This window comes from Centrocercus urophasianus, unplaced genomic scaffold (assembly GCF_019232065.1).
Source record: "Centrocercus urophasianus isolate 14NV4802_14NV808 unplaced genomic scaffold, USGS_Curo_1.0 seq_3, whole genome shotgun sequence".
Classification (NCBI taxonomy): Eukaryota; Metazoa; Chordata; class Aves; order Galliformes; family Phasianidae; genus Centrocercus; species Centrocercus urophasianus.
Window position 1 is genome coordinate 2,122,959 of NW_024884866.1, and position 18,673 is coordinate 2,141,631.

General features: G+C 35.6%; 1 protein-coding gene across 1 annotated transcript in view; it reads left to right on the forward strand.

Moving 5' to 3' along the window:
* Positions 1 to 433: 433 nt before the first annotated feature.
* Positions 434 to 18,673, forward strand: part of IQCM (IQ motif containing M) — a 96,079-nt gene continuing 77,839 nt past the window's right edge. The window contains exons 1-3 of the mRNA XM_042828386.1: positions 434 to 755; positions 6,686 to 6,779; positions 10,422 to 10,492. Of these exons, the coding sequence (XP_042684320.1) occupies positions 434 to 755; positions 6,686 to 6,779; positions 10,422 to 10,492 (487 nt within the window). The remainder of the gene's footprint in view (positions 756 to 6,685; positions 6,780 to 10,421; positions 10,493 to 18,673) is intronic.

Consider the following 18,673-nt stretch of genomic DNA (forward strand, 5'->3'; position numbering starts at 1 on the left):
AAATGAAAATCTATTTGCATAAAATGGGCCAATGGTATGTGACCAGCTGCTAAGTAGGTGTGAAATCTAATCTCAAAGTTCTGGATTGGAGATGGGATTGGCTCTTGCCAAAGGTTTTCATATTACAGCACTCCAATACGTAGAGATTTTGGAATCAGGAGATGTTTGGAGATCTGAAAACTGCGGCAGAATTTATTCACTTTTGTCTTACATATTTTTTTATTTAGGAAGAAGGTAGTGATATTCATTGAAAAAACCCAATGATTTCTTTTAAATGCAAATAAAAGTAAAACGATAAAGCTTGGCTTTACAAGGGAAGTATTGTTTCATGTGTGGCATTTCTGAAATAACTATTTCATTGCTATTTTATATCAGATATTGGAGATAATTCAGTGCAAAAGAAATAATTCAAAACTATTGTGACCTTAATAGCATGTCTCTACTTTATCAACAGAAATGCAAAGGATCCTTGTCTTCCCAAAAACTTACTGTACCTTATTGCCGCTGGGGCTCAACTCAGACACGTCTAAGCGCTGCCTCTGTTTTGGAAAATAATGCCAGCCCTTATAATAACAAAACTTTTGGAATGGCAAGACCAAGCATTTTTCTGCAAGATTCTTGGTTAGAAGAAAGGTTCTATAAGTTACCTGAAACACCATGTTATGGAATATTCAACCCTATGTTTTCTCAGAAGGCTATCAAAACTTATAAGGCTTATGTCTACCTATCTCCATGTTACACTGTGGAACAAGAAGGTAAGAAATCTTTTCTTTCACATGTCATTTTTAAAACAGGAGGAAATTCAACAATTCACCACTTGCCCACTTTTTTTTTTTTTACAAGTCTAACATTTTTATTTTTCTATGTTAATTAATAGTTCTGTGTGACTGATGAGCTTCTTTAGAATCTTTTCGAAGTTTGAGCAGAATATATATATGTATATACTTGTTTGTAAATTACATACTCTCATAGAAGTATTGAGGGGAAAAATATTGGAGAAATCTTTTATATTTTTCACAACAACCCACCAATTTCTGTAAAAAGCAGATAAAGTGAGTAAAAAAATTTAATTATACAGAGGGCACACTGTAAGTAATGCCTCCTATTTATTTCCATGGAAACTAAAATATGTTCCAAGGGAACAATAGCACCAGTAGGCTAAATTGTTGGCTACAAAACATTATTTTTCAATGTAGTCACCACTGTTAGCAGAGTATGAGCTGATTGAGATGCTCTTCATTTCATGGTGAGACAGTTGTGCGTGGCTATCTGGAATGTGGCTTGTCTTCCACATCGCTGTCGCAACTGCTGAAACACATCACGCACCACCTCACCATGCTTACATCCGCTGTTTGATTTCCATAAATATTCAGCAAGTGTAAGTGAATGTCAGCAGGTGCCATTTTTCTGCATGACAGAATTTAGTGACTCACCTTTGCTTTGTATATACTTCCATGTCAGACATCGTTTTTCACACTGCCCCTCTATTCTGCCGTCTGTCAAACGACAACAACATGTCACATAATGTTGGTATGAAGGTTCAACCTCTTCAGCAATACCACCTGCATCTGCCTCTGATGTTGTGAGCCAGCACAATAAATTAGGAGGCTTTACTTTCAGAACAGCCTTCATTTAAAGTCACAATTTTCATCAAAATAACGTATTTTCAGCTAGCGCTTTTTAATATTGAATATAACCTTCATCTTTTCATCTCTGTCCTCACCATGATTCTTTAAATCACTCCAAAGTGGAAGGAAAAGGAGGAAGATGTGAAGTGAATTGTGTCTGTTCTGTGACGTTTATGTAATATTGTGTGAAAGGCTCTGGTTTGGGCTCACTTTACTTGATTCTGTGATGAGGAAGGAAACTTCACTTTTTGTGAAGCATGGTGGTTGGATGTTGGCTGTGTGCGTGTGTGCGTGTGTGTGTAAAACCCTAAACTCTCCATTAAAAGGGGACATATTTCCCACACATTTTTGCATTCATTTTTACTTTGAAGGTTGTAGCTTTGTGTGTTGTGAAGAAGAGCATTGTAATGGGCATACGTAGAAATATTTCCAGTTTTTTCAGGCCTAGCCAGCTGATAAGTTTAACTGTCACTGGTTCTACTTGAGGTGCAATAAATCTCATGCAGGTCTATAAAGAGCTGCTCTGAAGGAAAATATCTGTACATCTAATTTTTCCTTTTACATTTGAACTGCTCAGCATTGAGTAAACTGCTTTTGGCAAAAATAGCTTCAAGCTCTACTCCTTTGGCCTTGTCAAGTATTTATTTAGAGATAAACAGATGAAACCACTAAGCACTGCAAGTTATAAACCAAATCCAGCTTCCTGACATCTTTAACCTTTAGACTTTTATCTGTGTTCTATGCAGGCTACCCAAGTCTTGCAGTATGATGCAATCTGCTAAATTCTGAGGGGGAAGAAAAGATCTCCTTTGCATTTTGATAAGAAAGTTGAGAAAGTCTGCTTAGTGGTTCTGATGCCTTAGAAAACAGTTTCTACATTCAAATGTGTTGTTTACTCTTCAAATTCCTATTAAGATGGGAATTTTTGTAGATTTCATCTCATTTCGAGTGCTCTGAATCAGTCAGTTTCTCAGTAAATGTCCTTCTAGATATTTAAATAATGCTAAATTTATTTATCTAAATTTGTATGTTTAAACATCTAGGGCCAAATCACAATTAATAGGAAAAGGTGTTTGAAACTGGTACTGGGATGTGTAGAGAAATATGTAAGAGAACATTTTGTGGAAAAAAAGTGATACGGTACTTGCACTGACTCATTTCATTAGCTTAAGTGGAAGCCCAGCGAAGAGAGGCTAGCTGGTACCCAGCAACGAATTGAAGTATGTGTTGATAACTAGTCATCTCTAGGCACAAGCAAAAATCAGATTGCTCCTTCAGAGAAAAGATAACTAGGGAAGAGATGTTTCTACGTGGAGAATCCTGAAGAACAAATACAGGGAGGAAAAAACTTTGAAGTTTCTATTTTTTTTTAATGTTTACTTTCTCCCAGTTTTGGTACTCCATTCCTTGACTTATTAATACAGACATTCCTTTAATTATCTCCTCTAGTGTGTCTTTATTTTTGTACTGGCAAAAGTGCAACATGGACAGCATTACCTCTCCTCTGCCTTAGTTAAATTCTGGTTCACTAAAACTCAGTGGGCTATCCAGCTCACAGAGATTTCATTTCCACCCCCAAAGAATGCCTTGAGAAATTTTAGATTACAGTTGCCAAAGTGAGCAGGGTTAGTGGGTTGCACCTCTTTCAATATTTTCTTCATTTGAGAACTATTTTGTCTGGGATACTAAGATAGGGTAGCATGAGTTTAACCATAGTAGCACACTGTAATAAACTTCCATGCTCAGCACGAAATCTCTGTTTGCACATACTGTAGTCTTGAGCTACTAAAGTGATCTCAGGAAAGGTCAGAGTCTTCTTTAATAAAATGAGTGCATTTGCTCTCCTAGTTGATTCAGTGGATTCAATGCAATTATTAATCAGAGAAGGACTGGTACAGCATGTGTGAGTAATCTCATATTCTTTGCTGTGTTTATAGAACTGCCCAAGTTCATTATACAAACATTTCCCTGAAATAATCAGTACTGTGACTTTCAGAACCTCCAACACTCGCCTTTTTATTTATTTAATTACTTATATACATTTATGAAATTAGATCTACTGAACCTTCCATGGTATCATCAGAAACGAGTAATGCATTAGCATTGTTCTTTTTTTTTAACTGCATAAATAGAGGTAAGCAGATTTATTCATTTCAGTTCCTGGTATTTGCAGTCTTTCACAGTGCTTTTCTCCCCGTTAAGTATTTCTGAAGACACTGTTGTTTTTTCCTAAATGTAAGTGGTAAAGAAAAGTGTCCCAGGCATGTAATTTCAATAGTATCTTCTTCCCTTATGACTCATAACTGCTGAAATCAACACAACTTGGGAGGTGCTTGAGAGCTTCAGTACCTCTTTAATGTTTTCAAATAGTAACATCTGTGCATCTTTATGACTTCATGCTCTGTTTTAGAGTTAGTCTAAGCCAATGTTTCTGAGTGTTAAATTATACTTTTAGAAAGTCCCTGTGCATTGTAAGGGAATTATCATTATTGAATATTTCATTGAACAGAACAGCAACAACAATGTAAAACCAGATCTGGTTTTATCTGAACTATACATTTGTGTTTAGAAAATGTATTCTGAGGTAACTGTTAAGTGTTTTCTTTTTCCTGAAGTCACCAGCAGACTCTTCCTTTTACTTTCTCCCCTAATTTAGAGGCATTAATGACTCTGGCTTTGAACACCTCTGGTCCTTATTGCAGACCCATTTGTTTTAGCCTGCTATCTAGCAGAATGGCTGGCTGAGGTGAAAAGAGAAGCAGAGGTTGAGAAAACAGAGAGGTGAAGAAAAGTTTGGCTTGAAGTCATTCAGTGAAAAAAAAATACAGTGGATTCACTGAACAATAATGACCTAAAACACCACTGCTTTAAAGAATAGCTAAGAGGAAATCCGTGTCTGGGGAAGATTCCAACCATTCTGTTTATGTGTATTGTAAACATGTTTTGTATAGGGGCTATATAAGAGAAATATCCTAAATAACTATTACACGTAGTCTTGATGGAACTTCTGTCATCACCTAACACTGTATCCTTTGCACTGTTGTCAACATGGCTGATCTTTGAACAAACAGTGCAATGAGCAACTTTTCAGAAATCTCATGAATTTGCAGTCTGGCAAGGCTGCTGGTGTTTGTATTCTAGACAAACAGCAGTTACACTAGATCAGTTTCTGGAATCCTTTCAAAGTAATTATATTTTTCTGGTGGAACTCCATCAACATCTTACTCTACATCTTTATATAGCATAATCAAAGACTTGTGGAATGTAGGTATAGCAAATAAATGAGCTATCTTTCAAAGCTCGAAGCACTAAGAAAACTGTGAAGTATGAAATGAAAGTGCCAAAATGTGAGGAAGATGTTGCGAACTTGCATGCAGAGAAGAAAGACTATGTCAGCTGAAAAAGCCATGCTATTAGCACTGATATTGTCTTCTCATAAAAGATATGTACCTGGCATTCAGAATAGTAGTTCTTCATGCTGAGGAATTTGAAAGATGTACTATAAAGCCTTTCTGTGTACTTGACATATATAGAAATCATGGAAGTTTTATGCCAAGCAGATAATTTTTCTGCTTGGGTTCTATATTTGAAATTAACATTTTCTGTGGAATGATCTCTGTCTACAGAGGAGCTAATGATATGTTAATAGAGAGAAGAACAAAAAGACCCAAAGTTGTACAAATCGGAGGAGAAGGAGATGAGGGTAATTCTAAGGCAAACATTATGTAGTTTGTAAAAATGCATAATTGTATTGAACACAAAAATAGGAATATGTCGAAAATACAGAGAAGGCCAAAAATGTGAGCTCGCTTAAATTGCTTCATGGAGTATGTGAATTTACTTAGTACTGAAACAGAACAATCCATTATAGCTCTCCTAAATCAACACACACATTTTAAATGCGGAAGAGGAATGATTTCTGAAATCAAAGTGATAAATCATAAAGTACGAAAAGATCAGTGGGAATTTGTACTTCTATGTAGGTGCATCTCAAGATGTGAGCACTATTCCTCTAGGTTTGGCACTCCACCTACTGGAGATCCATGATTTGGTGGTAAATTTTGCTCTCATACTTGAGTGTGGAAAGACTGCAGGGGAATGTCGCCGAGCTAATTGCAGTGAGCTGTTACTGCATAGAAGCTGCATATGCTGCATTTTATCTGCTGCAGTGAGTTGAGAAGGGCTCCCAGGACCTGTTAGAGTTTTTTTTAATCCCTCTGTATTATTTATTTATTATTTAGTGGTGCATGTTGCTTCTCTCTGAAAAGTATGGATGTTTGTAAGAGAAAGGCTTAAAAAATGTTCCGTTTGCAAGTGTTGAACTTGTACATTGGGGCTTACTTCTGTGAGCATCCTCAGTTCTATCTTGCCCATAATGCACTGTGGTATGTTTATGTGGGTGCTCAGAGAAAGTTTCCAAATTTATCTGTTTTTGAGTGAACGCAGTACAAAATGTAAAGCAGTCCACAATATTGAAAAAAAGAGAATATGTTAATCTGAGGAAGTAAATGCCTAGGGAAAGTATTCTTTCTTTCTTTCTTTCTCTCTCTCTTTTTTTTTTTTTTTTTTTTTTTTTTTTTTAAGGAAAATTTCTGGAGGGAGAATACAACTGAGGGAAAAAGAAACAATACTTGTATAATGTACATATTTGAAGCCTATTGAATGTTTTTGCTGTCTTTGACTCTTAAAACAATTGCTATATGTATACATTCCTAACCAGATCTTTTCTAAAGCGGTTTTTCTGCTTAAAATTGTTTTAGTTTTCACCATGCATGTGAATATAAAACAGAGCTGTGTGTGTGGAGTGTGTGGTCCACTTCCATAATGGTTTGGAGTCCAAAATTAATTGCAGAATGACATTGGAAAGAATGTCTGTTTGCAGGATGTGCATATGTTTGTAGTTTTCCTGAGAAGTTTCTCATACTCTTTCTTGTAAAACAAAATAAAAACCAGGATGATTTGTTTTTTCTTCTCTAGGGCTTTCTATGTTCGTACATATGTGAATGAATGAATATAATTGAAATTGTTAATATATTGCTTACCTTTTTCTTTCATAGAGAAAATAAGTGTTGCTGAATTATTGTCTGGGATTGACTCGCTGTGTAGAGCTCGGAAGAATGAGGAAAAAAAGGAGAAACTTTCCTATCTCAGGTAAGATCTGATAGAACTGGCTGACCTAAATTGTCTTCATTCTGAAATACAAATAAAGTTTACCCAGTCTTTTTACATATTATATGTTACACTTACAGTAAATTTCGTACTGTAAATTCTTTGAGAGATTGTAGAGTTCTATAAGACCTAGGAAAAATGTTCTGTAGTTGGATTGCTTTGTTTATTTTTATAGAGCTCAGAGGTGCCTCCTGAATATGTAATCAATTCCAAGATATCAGTGAAAATGCAGGATGAGCTTTTTCCAGTGATACACTTCTAAAACTCTGGTTGCAAGAGTAAGAGATGCTGAAAAATTTTTATATTTTTAAATTTACTTGTTAAAATGATTTTTTTTTTCCTCATGGATTTTAGTAATCAAAATCACATTTAAATCTTGCACCCCAGGTTTAGGCCACATAACAAAACACTACTGAAATATATTTAAACTTCATTTACACTTTATTTTTGGCATACCGACTTTGTTTTTTCCTTTTTAAGATGTCAGTTAAGTGGAACGGTGATCATTTCCAGTGGTGAAGACCTGGCTCTGTTCTACTCCCAGAAATGAACTTCTTTCTTCATTCTGTTTTAATCGATTGGCATGGCATCATCATTCCATGGCACATTTCTCCCTTGTGGCAGCACCACCTTGTGAACATACACAGGCATGGGCTGTATGGTAGTAACTGCATTGATGAGTATTTATTTACAGCTGCAGCCCCTGTGCCCTGTATGAACACGTGCCCACTCACTAACATGCATAATGGAGCATGCTCTAACCCATTGTGGGTATTTATTTGCACTTGTGACAGATACTTTGTAAGCTGAATCTTCTCAAAAATTGCTGTATGTTTTTGATAATTTTAAAGACTTCTCAAACATCCTTTTTATCATTTCAAACACCTTTCTGATAATAATACCTCTAAATTGAGGACAATACCTTCCTTTTATCATCTTAATTCTAGCACTTTAAGGAACATCCTTAGTGAAATGTTTTCAGTTTCAATTTGAGATATAGAATATAGAAGAATATAGAGATCTAACTGTGTAGTCTTACGAACTTAGCATTCTGTCTGTTTAGCAAGGCAATTATTTTGCCTTGGAATGAGGACAGTGGAAATGGCTGCCCATAGAATATGCTTCAGCTGTGTCAGTGGGCTCTGACTGCTTTTTTTCCACAAATGCTCAAAGGGAGAGAGAAATACAGCTTTTGAAAGACTTTTCATTTGCTCTTACTTCTATCCTACATGAACAAGCCTTAATATAGTTACTGAAATGCTTATCTGATGATTTTGCAGTTTCCTCATTCTGCTATTCCTTTGCTCCCATCATCTCTTGTGTGCACCTAGATAGAAAGGAGGAATAAAGTCACAGTGTGTGGAGGAGATTGGCAATAATAAACAACAACAACAAAAAAAAACACTGAAAAGCAGAAAAAGAAGTGGGAGGATTGTCATGAGCAAATGGATATCACATTGAGGTTGACTGTTAAGTTTTTGGACTTCCATTTTTGACTACTTCATATATAGTTGTATATTAGGAAAACATATGGCATACAATGACTCTTTACTGGAAATTCCTGTGTATGCCTGTTACATTGTTCCATACTTGTGGCTGCATTTACTTCAGCTAATGTATTTTCTGAGTGATGATGGTAACATTAACTAGCTACTTCTAAGGCACACACAGCAGTTGTATTTATTGAAGTGCAGAGAACTGGCTGAAAATAGAATTGTTACTACCCTGTCATCGTCTGTAGTACATGAACTCTTAACTGAAAATCAGTGGATAATTCTAAGCGGACTTTGTCTTTTGCCTTCTCTTACACAAGGCTCTTAAGATTCTTCAGTATAGTAGAAAAGCTCAATGAGTCTCCCGAAGTCCTTCTGAATTTACTTAAACTTCCAGTGGTGACACTCCCAAGAAAATGAATTTATATCTGTAGTTCTGATTTCATCTGGTATTGCTTTCAGCGCACTATCTTTTCAGCCTGATTATCTCAGGTAACCATGTTTGTGGTTATTTGATTGGCCTCCTGATCATTCCTGGAGAGCATTATAAAAGAAAACGAGTGTTATATGATATATGATGTGGAAAGTTTATATTTTATGTAAGCTTATGTATTTTTGTAAAGTTTAATGTTACCTCAGTGATAAAACAAAAGTAGGCACTATGCTTCTGGTTGATAGCAGTGTTTCTGGTGGCTGTCAGGAGGGAATGGGATTAAAAAAAAGCTAAACACCTTTAACATCAATGAAGTCTTTAAGTCTTGAGAGGTAGATTTTTATGTGTGTTGTTCATAATATCAAGGCATAGGATGCATGACTTTGGCTGTACATTTAAAAGAATAAAGTTTATACGATAACATATTTAAATGCCAAACCCATTTGCATACATGAGTTATGATAATGATTTCCATGAGTTTTCTGTTTATCTTTCACTAGTATCGGGATCTGTGGTTGCACGACAGGTGTGGAAAAGGCTATACTGAAGTTTTGAAAGCATTCAATGTTATTACTGACTATGACAGTTCTTGATAAGTTCATCTGCAAGGCAGAGCTGAAACTGAGATGTTTATCCCATGGAAGCTCCTGGGACTGCTTGTTATTTCACAACAGTTCTATAAACTGGCAATGGGAACAAACTTATTCACTGGTCTGAGTATGCTTTCTGTGCCTAGCATTATGCAAAACTAACCACAGTTAAGCAGATAAGTTAAAATATTTTAGATAATCGTATTTACATTGAAATAACATTTCCGTGTTTAATGGAGCTCAAAAGCCCGACCTACCTAACTGAACATAAATTCAACAAGTAGGTGAATGGCTTTTGTGAACCTGAAGTAGTGTGAACATGAAGTTCTCATGAACACACATTAGTTCTCAGTAACTGATTTTTCTGATAGAATGTAGTTACTATCTTTGAAATTATTCACCACAACTACATACAACATTGTTTTGATGGTAAGATAAATGAAACATCTGGAACTACTGTAATTATTTTGTATAACAGCCCTTGAACAGATTAGCAGGCAGATCAGCATGATTATGAAGAAACAAAATCCAGAGAAGTCTGCTCCCACTCATCCAAAAGTAAATGGAGCTTCCCAGAAGTAGTTTTCCTTGTCTCACTGATGCCTACTATTACTGTATCAGCTTATCTGTAGGCAATGCTACTTGCCCACATTTTACCAGTATAGACAAATTTTGTATTTTCCAGTGCTACTGTAGGAAATATTTGTTTAATTTCATTCTTTGCCTTCCATACTTACAATCTCGATGAGTGCCAGCTAATTAAAGTCATGATGACAGAAGTCAATCTGTGAAGAACTAGAATAAAACCATCAATTTATTTTCTGTTATTATAAAGCAGTTTTTGGATTGCAGTGACTTACAAGCACATCTGAAAAGAACAGCTAGTTTAGAAATTAGTCTCTCCAATTAGCAGGTACTCAATCAACAAGTTACTGTTCATTCAAATGATTCACTTAGACTTATATTTTAAGTGTTTAAAAACATATTTCAAAGTAATATATTGCACAATAATAGTTTATCTTACAATAAAATCATATAGAAATACAGATGATTAAGTTTTGATTTTCCTTTTTTTTTTTTTTTTTTTCCCCACTATTTTTTTCTGAAGCAGACCCCTGGATTTACCTAGTTCTTCTCGTGGGCCAAGTGATACTCCTGGGTTTCAGATTACGCACAAAGGTAAGGAGGAGTACATCCTTTTCCGGTGTAGAGAGTAGCTACAATCTGACCAGTCTATGCAGAGAACTAGAAAAGGTAACTTGAGTTTTTTGAGGGGTAGCTGTGACATATGTTCTTTTCTAATGTCCTTCAAACCTGAAGATGTTTAAAACATTGATGCTAGACATGTTTGCCTTAACTCAGAGACAATGCATAGTATTTATCCCCTCCTTCCCAGTGAACTGGCTTTACTAGCTTACTTGAAACACTTATGCTCTAGCCTTCAAACTCAGATGGATATATGTCTTACTGTGTTTCGCTGTGCACTACTAGTTATATTTCCTCGTATATATGAGACAGTAATAAGAATTTGTGTGACTAGACATACCTACTATCAAGTCCTATTCTTGATCACTTCTGGCATGCATCAGATCTCTTCCAGACCTCACTTGGATATGCAGATATCTAAGCACCGTTCATCCAAACAACAGTCTGCCCCCAGGGGATGTAGATACCGGCCCAAAAGCTTGACTGATGGTTTTTCCAGTGTACAGCATATGGCTGTACCTCTGGTCAATGATTCTGAGACCTCATGTGCTTCTATCTGCTCTAGCCTTGGTTCTTGATCCTGACTTTAGAATCTTTTCCCCTCTATTTTGCTTGTTGTCATAGCTATTCTAATTCTGCTCGAGCCTTCTTTGTTTAATGCCTCCATTTTACAGGATGAATATCTGGACTGTCAGGCTAGTCTTGTATTTGCCCCACAGACTCTCAAATTCTGTCTTAAGCTTCTATTATCTTGTCACTGACATGAAATGCTGTATTGAAAGGGCCAGCTGACAGACTGAACTGTTCCTCCATGCAAATTCACTAATTGTGATCATGTGATCATCATGTGATGGCAGGAAATCTGCAGTAAATGTTTCTGATGCAAAATTGGTGACTTTTGAGACCTGAGGATCTTATTTTTGTCTCTTTCAGCCCAAGGGCATTGAGAATCAGGTAAAGAGATCTGACTTCTGTCTGAAAAGAAGCTCACGTGACACAAAATTTCAGTGATAAACTGAAACAACAACAAAAATGTGTTTTCCGTAAATGCCTCTTAAGGCTTTCACAGACTTAACTGAGCACTGGATCGTATTAGTCACTAAACATCAACGCTAATCTACTGCACTAAAAAGTCCCTAGGCAGTCTGTTGCTAGCAGTAAAATGATCTGTTCTGATCTTCCCTTTCTCTCTGCCCTTGTAGCGTCTTTCAAGGCTTTCAGAAACAACGGATTCTGAAACAGGTACTCAGAAAGAGTTAACATCCCTTCTGTCATTAAGCAACTTCTGTTTATGACTGTCAGCCATTTCAAAATCCGAATTTCTGTGCAAGCAGTCAAGATAAGGCTGATTTAAGGTACAATCAATAAGAAGCTGCTGTCTTAAGGAATGGGAAAGTTTAGAGAGTATTCACAAAGTGTTTTTGCCGGTATTGTTAAGAATGGCAAAGAGGCTCTTGAAAAGCTTTACTTAATTGTTCTTTAGAACTAAATTACAGCATGATCATTACTTCCAAACTAGGTGGCAGTTGTCCCCCCTGGCTCAGATCAGGCAGGGAGTAACTCTCAGTTACTGTTTGTGCTTTGCTCCTCCCTCTATTACAGGGAGGAAGCAATCTGTCACTGTTTTTTTCAGCACAGGATTACTTTTCCTTCCTAGCTGGCCCAGATCTGCTGGCTAGTAAAACTAGCTCCCACCATTCGTGCTGTGCAAACCACAGGATGCAATGAAGAGGAAAAACCTCTGTGGTGTCAGTGAGAGAACTGAAATGATATTCAGTGAAACAGAAGAATGTGAGACAATCTTGCAAAAGTTTCTGACTTTTCTTTTCAAGGGACATAGTTGTTTTTCATAAAATCATAGAATCACTCAGGTTAGAAAAGACCTTAAAGATCATTGAGTCCAACCACAGCTTAACCATACTACCTTAACTAACAACCCTCTGCTAAATCATTTTCCTTCTGATAGTTGCATATTTGCTTATTTGAACTGATACATGTAAGCAAGCCCTGGATGTGTGCGAAATCATTGATTTCCTTATGTGAATATTGGTTGGAGTTATATTGTAATGCAGGAGCCATTAATAAAAAGCGAGAGGAACATAATTTAGCAGTATATTTGAAAACAAAAAAGGCGCCTATTTTATTGGTGTTACCTTTTTTCCTATCAGTAGCAAAAGTTGAGCTCAGCTGTAAAATGGTGTTTGTTGCTCGTCTTTATAAAGAACCCTTAATTATGCCCTCATAATATCTACAGAAATGTTGATTTCAAAGAAAATATTTTAAAAATGCTGCTATTTAATAATTTCCAAGTTAGCTTTTTTTTTGTTGTTCTGTTTTTGTTTACTGAAAGAATGCAAAGTACTGTTTTCTCCTCTCCCTCCTCTCTCCCCCCCCCCCACTAAAAGTGCTTTTTAAAGTTAGTGGATTTTGTTGTGAGGAACAAGGAACTGGTAGTGATGCAAATTCCTAGGAATATAAAAGAATATGTATTTTCTAATAATTTATTTAGTGGTTAAAGCCTAATTTCTTCAAACCATATTCAAGCAGTTGTCAAACTAGTTGAATATCTCAGTCTTCAGTAAAAACAGTAAATTATTTCATGAAAAATGTCAAGATAAATTCTAGACTGTTTTTAGCAAACTACATTAGTCCAGCTGTCTTGCAAAGTAAAAAGACCGGAGCTTTTTCCATGTCTTTTGTGAACAAAAACTGACTAATTCTGTACATGTTTGTAGAGATTTGGTTGTATTCCTCTGAGCCTAAACTGCATATTAAATTGTGATCATCATTGCTCTTGTGGAAGAGGCTGATACACTGTTAGGAAAGCTAGCTAGTTCAATTAAAGCTATGAGGCAAGAACTTTAAGACTATAGCCAAGCATTGATTCATTAACATGTTTGCATGTATATCAGCAGGCATATATGAAAACATGAACTGAGATTAACTGATCCACTTCAATTACAGATACAGCTATGGTCATGGTACAGAATTGATATGATCCATTCATTATTTAGCATTTAGTAATGCTAGACAAGTATCAGCCTGCCTTTCTTTTTTCGAATGACAAGAAGAGTAACAGTCCCTGATATTCTCTGAAATTACAGATAAAGCTCCTTGCACTATTTCCGTAACTCTCTTAGAATTCATAGTGTCCCCTTGTATGACACAGATAATGTAAGTGCCACGGTATGCAAGTGAGAAGAAATCTAAGGGAGAGGAATGCAAGAACACAAGTGCCTCTTTCACTGTTCTCTACCACCCTTCATTAAATAAAGCTCATATGAGTGTTAAGTTACAGGGGAAGTAGATTGGATTGAGTCGGTGTAAATTGTAGCGTGGCTTGGTACTTTTCTTTTGCAGGTCCATTGAGATCTGCAAGAACCAAAGGAACTTGAGGATTGGGGTGGAGTTTTTCATCTCTTGCTCTCTCAGCAAAAGTCTGAAATCTTTTGCACAGAACTCTGAGGCTCTTGTTTCTATTTATTTTCTACTATAAGTTGTTCCTCATATAAAGGTGATTGAATATTTCTCTTGCAGTGACCTGGATAGTTTAAGGCTGAGTTAAATCAAGGGTCTAGCTTATCTCCATCAGTCAAAAACAATCCAAGCCAAAGGAACCGATGATAAATATGTGAAAAATGAAACATATTTGATGATAAGGAAATAGTGCCAGAAACTTTGTACTGACTTGATTCATCCTTATTCATGAACAAAAATGAGTCACAGTCAAGCACTGGCTTGAACTTAGTTCAGCTTTTTCATTCTGTTGCCCACTTCTATTTCTGTCAGAAGGAATAACGATTTTCTAGCAGAATACAAGGAAGGCAAGTTGGAAGGCTTTTGTCTGTATGCGTGTATTTTTTTTTTAAAGACAGATATGCTCAGCAAAGAGAAGTTTAGCTTCAGCAGTTGAAGTTTCTTCAAGTAACTGTAAACAGGTGATTGTAACAGAAACATGACTTATTTTGTTGGGAAGGACTGGTAACAACACTGATGTTACCATTTATCATCATTCTTAATGATGAGCAATGTGTTTCAAGTAAACCACTTGAATTATGCTTAGAAAATGTAGTACTGTGATTGGTATATCTGTAAGACCACCTAGTTTTTATTCTTGGACTGGCTTAATAAGGTAATGCTACAGCCTCCGCAATGATTCAAAGCCTGATTAAGGTTCTTTCTTTTTTTTTTTTAAATTGAGTTCAAATAGTGTGCTTTTTCCAATTCACTGTTCATATGTATGGCTTCATAGTTAGGGTATAACTGATTTGGTAGTGGATAGAAAACAGATCTTGGAAGCCATATATGTCTAAGTATTTGCCAAACCTGCTTTCCACAGACATATCCTAAATAAAAAAATATATTAATGTTAGTTCTTATGAATGCAGTGTTGAAAAATAACTTTTACAACAACAGTAATTTTTCCTCTTTTGGTTTAACAGATGACACTAATAAGAAATCTGTTTTCTGAATAAAAGACTTGATGCAGTAAAGGCCAGAAGCTGAAAGGCCAAGTGTTGGACTGGTACTGCATTATCTGTGACAGCTGAACAGTTCTGAAAATCTGATCTTCAGAGCTGAAGCACTGCCAAAGCTGGAGGACTTAGTATGTGACTTGGGCTCACTTCTAAACAGGATTTGATGCAGAAGCACACAAAAGTTTGCTCAGAATGAAAACATCTGCACCCTTCTTTTTCCCTTTGAAGGCACATCTGTGCTTCAGTAGAAGCATAAGACTAGCTCCAGTTCCCTTTTGTGTGTCACCATTTTAGGTAATTCTGTAGTCAGTCACACCTAGGTAGAAAGGTTAAAAAAAAAAAAAATCATTTTTCTGAGGCTGGGAAAGAATTTCAGTCCTCAATGTAAGTGGGTTTTTAAGAAGCAATCAAATTACAGCTGCCTGCTTCAGGCACGTCTGCCTTTTTTTTTTTTTTTTTTTTTAATTATTTTATAAAGAAAGCTTAAAAATTTTTTTTTTTTTAAAAAAAAAAAAAAAAAAAAAAAAAAGGGAGAAAACTGGTGTCTGATGAAATTGTGATCATTTTTAGATTCCATAATAAGTATCTTTTCAGTCATGTGCTCCTAAGATGGTGGTTATTCCTAATTAACACTAAGTATAATTTCAAGCTATCTAGCACCATTTTCTTGGAGGCTGACTTCCATCTTACCATGAGAAAGTATGATCTTGTGTTTTTTTTTTTTTTCCTTAGTTCACCAGGGCTCATGGTCACATCAGGAAAAAAAAAAACAACAAACCCAATATACTTGTTTAATAACAAAGATACTGCTGGTGCTTTTTTTTCGTGGGAAAGCACATGAAACATTGTTTCATTTCATAAAGGTGCGTGTTAGCTGGAAATAAGGTTTCAAGGAAGGAAAGGAGAAAAACACCTACAGCGCTGCAAATTAACGGTGACTTTTCAAATGGAGATTGAATCTTAAAATACAAAAGGTGAGGAGATTTCACATCATCTTTATGAAAGATACACAATATATTGCTTAGGCACTTTGGTATTTGTTGAAACAATCAAAGGCTTTTAAGCGCAAATTAGAAATAGCAGAATTTTGAAGTGTTTATAAAAATCAGATAAGTTTGCAGCGATGATGAAATAACTTCTGCTCTCCCGACCACAGCTGTGGTTGTTTGAATTACAGCCTTTATTCTTTCCTCTGTTTCTTCTGCCCTAGTATTATTTCTTTTTTTTCTTATTTTTTCATTACAGCTTAGTAGGAAAGCTTTACTGCTTGGAACAGGATTCGGTTTTGGGAATGCAGCTTTGTATGTATTTCTAAAGGTTTTATAGGCAATATAGGCTATATTTTTAGCAGTCTTCTCACATGCCTATTAAATACAGGGCTGAACAATTGTAATTATTGAACTAATACCAAGGTCTCAAAGTAGGAACATTCACTTCAGTGAAGAGCTGCTGTGAAAGTCCATTTGAAAAATAACCCATGGTGATGAGATGGAGAAGGAGGGAAGGAAACTGCAGTTCAAAGTGTTTGTGTTTTTTTTTTTTTTTTTTTTTTTTTTTTAAAGAGGAAAGGTAATCCATTCTTGTGTATACTTGACTCTTTTTCCTGTTGCATTTTCACTTCAATAAATTAGGCCCAAGGAAGTTCCTCGAGGGCAGAATCTGTGTTCTTTAATGGAAAGGTTTACATGAGTGATGTAAAGAATGACTATGAAATGAAGTGTCACTGAGTATTTGGAAATGAGCAAGTGTAGAAATAAATGAAAGAGGAAGATGGACTTGTAGGTTTAGGATGTTGGGATTAAACAGAAGACTACCAACGTGCAAAAGGAGAAATCTTGTGAAGTGGTAATAGGGACACAATATAATTTCCCAAAGTTTTAGGGATGTTTTCCATCAATGTTACTAAGTCAGTGCAATGCTAATGATGCTCCCCCTAAGATACTCAAATGTGTACTGGTATACTCATATTTCATTCTCTGTGAAATTGTATATCTAATATTGCTTTGATGAATGTGGAGTGTTGTAGTAGCTTGTTTTCATTATTTGCAAGCACTAATTGTACAGAAGGTATAGTTGTTTTTTTTTTTTTTAAAGAGTTTACTTTCTTCTTGCTAAAAAGCATATTTTTGTTATCCTCTTAGGATTTTTCTGTGCTTAAGAAGCCCAAAATATTTTGCAGGTTATAAAAAGAATTTGTGAAGGAAATAAAGAGAAAAAGGAGTGTTTCCTTTTCTCTTAAAATATCAAGAGTAAATATGACAGGACATTTGTCACTGATATTGCTCATTTATCCTAACAATTTGCATAATTCACCTTTTGTCTTTGTTCCTTACATTATACAGTAACATACAATAGATCTCAACCTCTTCGAGATCTTTCTGTGATACGCTAAAACATCCTGAAGCGTCTGGAGACAGGTCCAGTGCCTGGTAACTGGATTGCTTTGTAGCTCTTCATTATCTAGTGCTTAAGTAGTGAAATAAAATTTATCTCATACACACATATATGTGTGCGCATGCAAAACCAACCTCTCTCCATTTGCAAACCCTCTATGGGAACCCTATTTTGTAAGTACCATTCAGACAGAAGACATCATTCCTGCCCCTGGAGAGATGTGGGTAAGCTGAACTGATTGAATGATATTCTGATATGATATAATATGTATGCGAAAGAATTTTTTTTAAGTTTTCTAATGCATGGAAATAAAGCTGATGTGACTATCATTTAGTATAAACAGTTACTGTGCTCTGGGCTGGATAAACAGACAAGCACGTGCAATCTCGATTCTTCAAAATGTTTGCTACTGATGGCTACGATCAAGCTTGATTCTGAAGTTTAGAAATATAGTAAATAGAAATATAATAAAGTGTAATATCTCCCTTTTTCTTTTTTTTTCTTTTTCTTTTCTTTTTTTTTTTTTTTTTTTTGACCAAATATAAAAGGCAATCTGAATTGGTTATGAATTGAAATATACTTGGAAAAAAAAAAAACCCACATCTTTAAGTAAAAGCGAATTTACTATAACTTTAGCATGAACCCACTAAGTTGCAGTATATATCATCTTTACCACGTTTTATCAGTATTTGTGAAGCAAAGAGCACAATAATAGAAAGTTCAGCATACAGAGGCAATGTTTATTTCAAGTGTGTAATGCACGAAGATGTTTTCAACCTGAATTGGCAAAAATATTTTGCACAAAGTGTGCAACAAGGCAGCTACCATTTTTAAACAAAACAAGGTTGTTCTTTTCACTTGTTAAATCAGCTTTAGCATTTCTTACAAATATTATTTATTAAATGCCTAGCTAATGCCTAGTAATATCAGCTATGTAAGCAGACTTTCTGCACTTGTGGAAGTTTTTCCTTTTTATTTACAGTCTGTCTGATACGTTTCTAATAAGCAAATTGATATTTTTTGCAAAGACAGTAAATTATTTGTGAAATACATAGCTTTGTTTAGACTGTAGAAGGATGTTTTCTGATACTTCAATGAAAGGAAATGAAGAATATATTCCTATTTTAAACAAGCATTTTTTAAAACACCTCGATGTATTACATGATGAATTCTAGCCAATATCCTTTGTCTGGTGGGTACCAATATCACTTCTGTGAGGAAGAGAGGATTGATTCTACCTTTAAGATATTGCATTGGGTGAGGTCTATCCCAGAGATGTGTA